General features: G+C 40.8%; 1 protein-coding gene across 3 annotated transcripts in view; it reads right to left on the bottom strand.

Annotated features, from left to right (window-relative positions):
* The window catches only part of STS (steroid sulfatase), a 200,258-nt gene that overhangs the window by 94,442 nt on the left and 94,994 nt on the right, over positions 1-10,822 (bottom strand). For all 3 annotated transcript variants that reach the window (XM_037732560.1, XM_037732558.1, XM_037732561.1), the window contains one exon: positions 3,209-3,349. In XM_037732560.1, the coding sequence (XP_037588488.1) occupies positions 3,209-3,345 (137 nt within the window). In that variant the 5' untranslated portion in view covers positions 3,346-3,349. The remainder of the gene's footprint in view (positions 1-3,208; positions 3,350-10,822) is intronic.

The raw sequence follows: 10,822 nt of genomic DNA, 5'->3' as shown, positions 1-10,822 counted from the left end.
CCCAAGTTACCTCTATGTCACCAAAAGAGAAATTTCCAGGGTCAGTCTGACTCCCCACTGCCCAATCACAGCCAAAGGGAATCCCACAACCAGCTCTAATGAGCCCCTGACTAATTTCTGCATGCCCCCAGGGACAGGGAATAATGAGACTCCATATGACTCAACCAGTGAGCATCAACAAATAGGTTAATATGCTCCAGGGAAAAGGCACAAACACTACAGTGAAGAAATTAGATGCTGCAATTCCCACATACCCTTTGTTGGCTTTTATTTTTTATGCTTCATAAATACTTATTTATGAGCTCACTTGTAGAGTGATACCTTTTGCAAGATAAGCCACCCTGATGCCTTTTCTCCATGAATGGATTGGCTGATCATTTGGGGAAGTCATTTGGGAATTAATAACTTTTAGTTTTTGGACCATACCAAGCTATACCCCACGAGTTATATACCATGTCCTCCACCAGGAATCCAGGTCCCTTCTTCCTTTCCTGGCTCGTCATCTGCCATCCTTCAGTTCCAGGTACAGATGGAATTCTCATGGGCCTCCAGTGCCCTTCCTTGATTACCCAAGGGGAATGACCTATATTTAGGACAGTAGTCCATACTCCATCATCCCAGCAGCTTCCTCACTGTAAAGCAATCACATGGCTAATTGTGCTCCCTTTCAAGATGGCTGCCTGTGGGGTGGGAGTATACATCTTGTTCATTGGACCCATGGCTTCCCTAGACCAATGCCCTCACAGAGTGGTGCTGCAATGATGCATAGCTTGAAGGGGGAAATAATTTCATTGCATCTGTAATGTCATACTGGTGGCCATTTATTAACTTCGTGAACATGTTTAATTACCAATATTTCTACTTTGCTTTTTCCTTAAAGGGTGAGATGCTTAGAAGACAGAGGTTGTCTTTGCATTTGAATTAAACCTCCTAGTGTCTATATTGGTCTTCAAAAAAATGTAACTATTTTGGGGTGTGATATTACAAAATATAAAAGTGAGAAATGCAATTCAGAAATAATGGGACTCTAATATAGATACCAAGGCAGATCTAGGGTAGATATTGCCAGAAATTCATCCATGGGGCTTTATAGACATTTTTTCTTTTGGTAATTGGTAAAGATTTAACCTTAAAGGCTTGATTTTAACTTTTTAATTAAGACATCTTGGTAGTAACAGTTATCTATTATCTCCACATACCTTAGGAATACATAATATTAAAGAAATAGATACAATGAAAAAGCTGAATAAAATTATGATGCTGATATAACTAAAATAAGATCTATATATAAGTGATCTCTTAAAATTGCAGATCTTATCCTTGCATATGCTTTTTAAAAATTTAAGCAATGTCATAGGTCAATATACCCATAAAAAATAAAAAGCAACATTTGATGCAAAGTTTCAGGCTGAAAGTGAGACACATTTGGATATGTCTTATGGACAAGACTTTCCTTAATATAATAATTTATTTAATTTTTGTTTGGTCTGATATGTAATGATGAAATACACTTTCTAAGATTTCTCATGCTGAAAAGAAGACGAGGAATAAGAGAATGGCATGAAAAAAAAAAATCAGCATCCCATGGCACTTGGCAATGCGTCCACTCCTGGCTTCAGGTATTTAGTATTCACATATCCCACAAGAAAGTTCTGGATTGCTTCTCGGCCTTTTGGCTAAGATCAAGTGAAGAAAGTTCTGGGCCGGCACGTTGGCTTATGCCTGTAATCCCAGCACTTTGGGAGGCTGAGGTGGGCGGATCACAAGGTCAGGAGTTTGAGACCAGCCTGGCCAACATAGTGAAACCCTGTCTCTACTAAAAATACAAAAAATTAGCCAGGCATGGTGGCATGCAGCTGCAGCCCCAGCTAGTCACAAGGCGGAAGCAGGAGAATCACTTGAACCCAGGAGGCAGAGGTTGCAGTGAGCTGACACTGCGCCACTGCACTCCACACTGGGTGACAGAGTGAGACTCCTTCTCAAAAAAAAAAAAAAAAAAAAAAAAGTTCTGGTAGAAGCAAATAATCTCTTTCCTCGTCCTCTCCTTTAATTCAGTTTGTACTGATCTTTCATGTGATGAAGCACTCCATAGAACTGTTTTTATGTCATCATTTCCACATTTTTAGGAAGAGAAAGTAAAATTCTAATGTCAGTATTCTACTCCTCAAGGGCTTACTTTACTTTTTAAACTAAAGGGCCCTTAAAATAGATCTCACGTTAAGTTGATTTTACGCAAAGGGCTTAGAAATAAAACACCATCTTCTGGGAGGATGTTCAGATCCAAGGGTCAAATGACCTCAAGTCTAGTTTGATGGTGTTGTTGCTACTGTTTTGATAATTACTGGCAAGTTATGAGGTCCTAAAATGTGACCTCTCTCCTCATGATTGTCAGCTATGGTCTCAATGTTTGTGTCCCTCCAAAATTCAGATGTTGAAATGTTCACTCTTAATGGGATTTGTTAGGAGGTGGGGCCTTTGGGAGGTGATGAGGTCATGGGGATGAAGCCGTGTAAATGGGATTTACGACCTTATAATAGGGACCCCAGAGAGCTTCCTCATCCCTTCCACCATGTGAAGACACAGTGAGAAGGTGCTGTCTGTGAACCAGGAAGCAGGTCCTCACCAGACACTGAATCAGCTATGCCTTGATATTTGACTTCCAGCCTTCAGAACTGTGAGTAATACATTTCTATTGTTTATAAGCCACCTAGCCTATGGCATTTTGTCATAGCAGCCTTTACAGACTAAGACAGCCTGCATAGCAGATGACAGAGTAGGGCCTGGGCTAGAAGAGGGAGAATTGGGCATGAGTGAGAATGAGAGTAAGTCACTGATGGGCCAGGACAGAGTAGTACAGACCCATAACCAATCAGGATAAAGCCAGATGCCAAAAGGTGAACAAATGGGATGGAGATGTGAATGTGTGCAAAGCAGCATCACAACCGTCAATAAAGTAGAACTGTGTTGCACACCTTCTTAATGATCTCCCTGAGCTCATCCAGCTCACTGTTCATAGTCAAACAGATAAACTTACATGTATCTCCATGACACATACACATCTCAGTGTATCTACATGAAGCCAGCCATGGTTTGGAGGGTTTTGGATGTTTCTAAACATGTTCTGTGCTCTGCAGATGAACAATAACCATCCTGCAGACTGTTGCCTATGAACACAGCCATGTGTTTACTGAGGAGCTGCATTACCAACCTGAGAGTCTTATTTCCATAGCACCCAGGATCTCCAATGCCAAGGTCGTCAGCCATCACCAGGATGATGTTCGGCCTTGATGCTGCGTGGCTCTCAGCTTCCCACAGAAAGAACAGTAGGAGGAAAGGGATCTTCATCTTCCTGTAAAGGAAAAGGACACAAAAAGGAACTGAAGGATGCTGGCTCATGGTTGGCTGTGACTCTCCTCCTTTCAGACCCCCATCCCTCCTTGCACATTTCTGGAGCAGTCATTCTTAAAACTCGCCTTTGCCATACAATATGTGCTTGAAAGACACTTGTCTAAGAGGTTCCTAGACAAAGAATGTTATCCTCTCTTTCCCAAGTGCTTGTTTCCAAGCCACATCGATGTGGTTTGGCTATATCCCTACCCAAATCTCATCCTGAATTCCCACAGGTTGTGGGAAGGACCTGGCGGGAGGTAATTGAATCATGGATGCAGGTCTTTCCCATGCTGTTCTCGTGATAGTGAATAAGTCTCATCAGCTCTGATGGTTGTATAAGAAGGAGTTTCCCTGCACAAGCTCTCTTTGCCTGAGGCCATCCATGTAAGACGTGACTTGATCCTCCTTGCTTTCTGCCATAATTGTGAGGCCTCCCAGCCAAGTGGAAATGTTAAGTCCATTAAACCTCTTTCTTTTGGAAATTGCCCAGTTTCGGGTATGTCTTTATCAGCAGCATGAAAACGAACTAATACACACACATTTCCTTCTCCACGATTAGTCATGGCCTCTCCTTTCTCCCTTGACCAAAACAGAGGCGCTCTTTAGAAAAATAATAACATAATCACTTCCCGTGATCTCTTTAATGAAAGTAGGCTCTGTCATAAGCGAAACCTTCTCTCTTTGAGTGTTAGAAAGACAGGTGTTTTGTGAAGTTCCCATTTTCAACGCTTTATCCTTTCTAAAATTAATCATGAGTTTTGGTTTAGTAGCTATTTTTGAGATAAGGTTTTGCTCTGTTGTCCAGGCTGGGGTGAGGTGGTATGATCTTAGCTCACTGTAACCTTGAAGTCCTGGACTCAAGTGATCCTCCTGCCTCAACCAGCCAAGTACCTGGGATTATAGGCATGTGCCATCACACTCAGCTAATTTTTATATTTTTTGTAGAGATAAGGTCTTGCTATGTTGCCCAGGCTGGTCTCTAACTTCCAGGCTCAAACGTCCTCCTGCCTCAGCCTGGCAAAGTGCTAAGATTACAGGCCTGAACCATAGTGCCTGTTCCAGTTTAGTAGCTTTTTAAGCGAAACATAGAAATCTTTCAAAATTCAAAGTACACAGGGCCAATGGCCTGGGGCAGCTCTTTCTGTTGGAATACAGAAGGAAGAGAATATCCATTGCCCATGTCTTCCATCCCAACATGCTTTCACCTCACTGCATTTCATTCCTTGTGAGAATAACAGGTGAAGGCATCTTTAGGGAGAATGGTGGCTTGAACACATACATGATGCCTTTCTTGCATGGAGGTCTGTGTATGTTTTCCACCAGCCTGTCTTCCTTTGGTTAGACCCCCTCTTGTTGAGGAGGATGTGGGCTTGCTATTTCATTTTGCTGTTTGCCTCTCTTCTCACTCCTGCAGTTTTGCAGCCCCACCCTGCAACAGGTTCTCCATTTAGAACCGGAGCTTATGTTGGCAGCAAATATGAGGAGGTTGCACAACAGGTTTCCCAGCAGAGAGTGGCCTGGCTTGGTTTCCTGGAAGGTGGCAGGTACGTGTGCAGTGTGGTAGCCCCAGGTCTTACTCACTCAATATCAATGTCCTTCTAGTCTTCCCACCAGCAGTGGTAGGCAACACCTCTCCCAGCCCCTGGTTCATAGCCCTGAGCCAGGTTCTTACTCTCAAATACTTCCAGAGCCAAGTCTCTGTGGCTCTGACTTTGATATCAGGAGACAGAACTCATTACTTTCTCTTTCTGTTTCTCATCTGCCCGGGGAGAAATTTTTTATACTTTATTTTTCTCATTGGCCTGGGGAGAAATTTTATGACCTTTATTTTAGGTCGGAGGTCGGGGGTAGGTGTTAATCATATCAGTTCTCTAAATCTTAGTTTTCTTAACTGTAAAGTGAAAGAAATTGAACAATTTTTTTTGTTCCATTAAGTAATTTTATTTTTATTTTAAAGAAATTGAGATAGGGTTCTGGCTCTGTTGCTCAGGTTGGAGTGCAGTGGTGTGATTATAACTCACTGCAGCCTCCAACTCCTGGGCTCAAATGATTCTCCCATCTCAGCCTACTGAGCAGCTAGAATTACAGGTGCACAGTGCCATGCCTGGGTAATATTTTACTATTAAAGATGAGGGTATTACTATGTTGTCCAAGCTGGTCTCGAACTTTTGGGCTCAAGTGATCCTCACACGTCAGCCTCCTGAGTAGTTGAAATGATGGTGAGCACCACCTGGCCTGGCTAATTCTTTTTTTTCAATTTTTATTAAGGAGATAGGATATCTCTATGTTGCCCATGCTGGTCTCAAACTCCTGGGCTCAAGAGATCCTCCTGCCTTGGCCTCTCAAAGCACTGGAATTATAGGCATGAGCCACCATGCTCTGCCTAATTTTATTTACTTTTACTTTTAAAAAACGTTTATAGATTTAGGGGGTACAGTGCAGATGTCTTACATGCATATGTAGTGGTGGAGTCTGGGCTTTTAGTTGACCTATCTGTTCTTTCCTGACACCTGACTCTCATTGCTGTGTATCTGGAACACTGATGGTCCTTCAGCGTGTGAACTGGCATTGGACTTGACCTCACTCTGCATCTGCTCTTGCACTCACACCAGCCTTGCTGCATGCGAACAGCTCCCCCAGAGTCACTGAGGAAACTGGGCATGAAGGCCAGTGCACAAGGTGTGGCAGAACCTCTTCCCTGGCCTTACAGCAACACTGGTCAGAGTGAGCCATTCCCTCAATCAGGAATGCACTCCTCTTTGAACACCCTCCCTGAGTTTCCTGTTGTGTTCCTCTTTCTGCAGAGTCTCTATTTGCTGGTTTTTCCTCATTCATGAACCTCAGAATCAGGATCACAACCCCACATAATTACAGAGGCTGGATAGGAGATGGGAAATGGCCTAGGTTTAGCCATCGATATGGGGAGGGGCCTTTGTCAGCAGAGAGCTTGCACCCCTCCTAAAGAATGTCAACCCTGTAGCAGCTTCCAATTTTTAAAGAGAAGATAGACACACACATTTGCATGTGCAGTTATATGACCATCAATTTAATGATTTAAACAAATGTTAGGCTAACTTTATGCAAAATACTCAAAAAAACAATCAAACAATGACTAAATATATTTACTGGCTTGGCACCACTTCTGAGTCTCCATTGTCCAGTCTGTACTTTAAATGTTGTGAGCCTCAAGACACTTTCTGCTTTCCTGATCTCCTCCCTACATTTATGAAAGACACATGTTATCTTGGTGAGATTAAATACTGAATGAATGCTTAGAAACACCTAAGTTTTATGTCCAGAGAGACTACGTCCAAGCACTGAATTAAGGTCTCCATACAGACATCTATCTGGTATCTTGAATTTAACATGTTCAAACAGAGATCATGAATGCAAAAAGCACCCTGCTATTATTATGTGAAACCATTTTTGTCATTTAGTCTAAAGGTCCCCACTTTCGTTTAATCTGCTTAAATGCTAAATACAGATAAAGCTGATGAAAAGTAACTTCTTACTGAATTTCTCACGTAAGACTGCATGAAATAATCCAGTTATACAATGCCCTCATGCCAAAGACCTCGTCTATCTTAATACTTAAGCTAATATTTATGCTTGGAAAGAAATGAGAAACTGCCCCTTTTTTTTGTTTGTTTTTTTTTTAAAGGATGGTTTAAGACTATTGGCTTTACATAACCAAAACCTGGCATGAATTTAAAGCCTGGCTTGAGAGCATATCACAACATTCAGATAATATAATTTCAGATCAAAAACGTCTTGTGAATCAAACATCTCAATTCTCTTATTTTCAGATAGGGAAACAAAGACCCAGAGAGACTGGCTGGTCATGGTGGCTCACATCTATAATCCCAGTGCTTTACGAGGCCAAGAAGGGAGGACTGATGGAGTGCAGGAGTTTGAGACCAGCCTGGGAAATATGTAAGTTCCTATCTCTACAAAAAAATTAAAAAATTATCTGAGCATTGTGTGCACGTCTGTAGTTCTGGCTACTCAGGAGGCTGAGACAGGAGAATTGCTTGAGCCCAGGAATTCGGGACTGCAGTAAGCTCTGACAGCGTCACTATACTCCGACTTTGTTAACAAAGTGAGACTCTCTCTAATTAATTAATTAAAGAATAAAGACTTTATACAAAACCTGGCATAAATGTAAAGCCTGGCTTGAGATCATATAACAACATTCAGATAATAATCAGGTAATACAATATCAGTTAGAAGAGGCCATGCAAATCATGTATCCCAAGTCTCTTACTTTCAGAAGGGAAAACAAAAAGTCAGAGAAATTCAATGAATTGCCCTAGTCATACTCATAGCAAGCTGTGGTTTCTAGACTAGCACCCAAGACTCCTTATGGCTCTTCTCTCACAGATTATCCCTGGAACCCAGTATTTCTAGGACTTTTCAGCATTCCACATGGTGGAGACTTCAGTGCTTTTCAAACTCCTCCCAGCAGTTCCCTTGGCTACTGAATAATGCCTGTCATTTCCCAGGGCTCCATAGTGATGCCTCCTATTCCTGCTGATAGAAACAGGTCCTATCTAAAGGACCTCATAGCTGCTGCCCACCCAGTCTGAGTCCCACCAATGGTGGCTGATGATGAGAATAGTGAGCACTGATTCCTGGGCTCTGGGGCTCAACATTGCTAAAGGCCCTACTGTTGCCTGCTGCCTGGCTCCTGCACTGGTCACTCCTGAAGCTGCCAGCTATATGCTGTGATGCCCCAAGCTCCTAATATTCCATGTAGATTTCAGTAAATGCACACTTCACTTTTTTTTCTCCCTTGGATTAACCTACTACTGCTTGGTACCTGAGGTTTGGGTAGATTTCCCTATTGAGTAATGAATGGACATGGGTCTGAATGTCAACCCATTTCTCTAATGCGGGCTCCCTGGCTGTGGCCCATACTGCTTGTCGGCCTGAATTTGGAATGAATTACTTCCCAATAGGGTTCTTTATCTCAGTAAAACAGACTTTTATGGGGCTTCCACCTTGGGTCCTGAAGACATGTGTGTATCCTGGATAGAATATACCTTAGGCATAGGTTGAGCTGACAACTATAAATACATGCTATCTCCAATTATCTCTATAAAAATAAACCTTGTTCCCATTAAAAATGAGTGATATATTATTTTAAAAAAATAAGTACTCAATCTCAGGAGAATTGGGAATGCTTATTTAATTGAAACAGAGTTTTAGTTTTGCAAGATGAAAAGAATTCTAGAGATGGACATTGATGACGGCTGCAAAACAGTGTGAACATATTTAACGCCACTTAAAAATGGTTAAGATGGTAAATTTTATGTTATGTGTATTTTGCCACAATTAAAAATAGTAATAAACCTTAAAAAACAAACAAGTTAAGAAAAATCCTTGTAATGTTAAATTTGAAGTGTAAATATTAAAATTATTAGTTAAAAAAAATGCAATCCTTTCTCTGACCCATTGGTATTGAGTGAGGCCATGTAACTTGCTTTGGCCTTAAAGAGACCACAGTATACTTGTTCAGCCTTGATTTGGAGCTCAACCATTTGATTTGTCTTAGCCAATGGGATGCTATCAAATGTGAGAGAAACAGAAACGTTATGCCTGCATGTTTAGCTTGGCCCTATTGCACTTTTGCCATCACTACAAGAACTGCTTTCTCTAGTATGTGCTACAGCTAGTGCTCGACTTACGACCACGATTGGTTCCGACAGACCGGTCGTAACACGATTTGGTCGTAAGTTGAGTAGGCTATATGTACAGTACTGTGAAATGATGTTATAAAAATCTTTAAGTCATATTTTATCATAATTTTCTTTCATTATTTTTATATATCATAATTTTCTTTGTTCATTTTATGCCATTTGTATCATCTCTACGCCATTTTGTTTCTTATTTTTACATTCGTCAGGTTTAAGTAAAACACTGCATTACCAGTAGTAAAGGTTGACCTGAATGCTTATTATGAAAGCATTCTTGTCAAATCTCATTTTTAAAAAGCCACCTTAACTTGTGGTAAAGGCGCAGCCTTGTGTAAAACTGTGGAATATTCACAGATCACTGAACCACGGTGGTCTATGGTTTGAAGTGAAAAACCACGGCACATGATGAGTTTTGAAAAGCAGAAGAGTATGAACTATGTTAAGTCTTAGGGTTAAAAGGACTAGTTGTCAGGTATTTATTTATTATCATTGTAAATAGAAAAGTAAATCATCACAATTTTATGTGACTTTCCATGGGATACAAATATGTAGCATTCATCATAAAAGATGTCATCTGGATATCTTGTTCAAATATAATTTAAACTTAGTATGTTCTAATATTGTTAAAGATATAGGGATATAAACCACTCACATTTTAGTAAGAAAGGCAAGAAAATGACTAATAATGATATGATATAGCATATATGTTTATTGTCCCGCACTGTCGTACGCCCAGCTGGGCAATGTTTGCGCTGCCAGACGCGGAGCAGTCGTGGCTAGCGATTGTGGTTGTAAAGTTGAATGGTCATAAGTTGCATAGGTCGTAAGTCGATCAATACCTGTATATCCCTTTCAGCCTGAATCCAAGAATAAATGCATTTGTAGCAGACACAGCCCAACAAGTAGCCTGGAGCTTGTTTCACCCAACAGACAAACCAATGAGAATATACACTGTTGTGTTAATCTATTGAGCTTGGGAGCGAATTGGTACATGACATTATTGTGGCAACAATTCACCGAGATGCTATATTATCTGAATTGACAGTCTGCAAAAACAGACAAAGGGTACGTGCTATAAATGTTGATAGAATATACATAATTAGGGCCCAGAGAAAATCAATAGCATTTTGAAGTAGAATTTTTTTGGTTTGTTTTCGTGTGTGTTCACCTTGCCTTTCCATTAAGTATTTATAATCTCTCAATTTTCTTTTGCAGTTCTCCTCCATGGCCCTGTGAGTGAATAAATATTCATTAAATTACTTAATTGAGCCTTAGTAAAGGAGTACACACAAATCCAAATTAGACAGCCAGGATAATGGGTTCCATTAGAGGTCATTCATGGCATTAAATCAGGATTTCTCAACCTCTGCACTATTGAATTGGGGATGGATGATTCGTTGGTGTGGAGGCCTGTCCTGTGCATTTGAGGATATTCAGCATATCTCTAGCCTCTTCCCACTATATGCCAGTAGTTCATATAACTCCCTTAAGTTATGATATCCAAAGATGTCTCCAGACTCTACTAACCATTATTGGTAGAAAGGGGGACAAAAATTTCCCCTACTTGAATACTACTTTATTACAGCAAAAGAGGAAGCTGATGTGAGACAGTAGACATTCAGTAATAAGAGAGAAGTCACTGTCAACTACGTTTTCCTGTTAGCTCCGAGAGAAGCATTTTTTTCTTACAACATTCCTATATGGTTGTTCCATGCAATCATCAACTCCATGTTCTT

Source organism: Cebus imitator, unplaced genomic scaffold (assembly GCF_001604975.1).
Source record: "Cebus imitator isolate Cc_AM_T3 unplaced genomic scaffold, Cebus_imitator-1.0 Scaffold455, whole genome shotgun sequence".
In the NCBI taxonomy this organism is placed as follows: Eukaryota; Metazoa; Chordata; class Mammalia; order Primates; family Cebidae; genus Cebus; species Cebus imitator.
The sequence above is the reverse complement of the archived record's forward strand: the minus strand, read 5'-3'. Positions and strand labels throughout refer to the sequence as shown.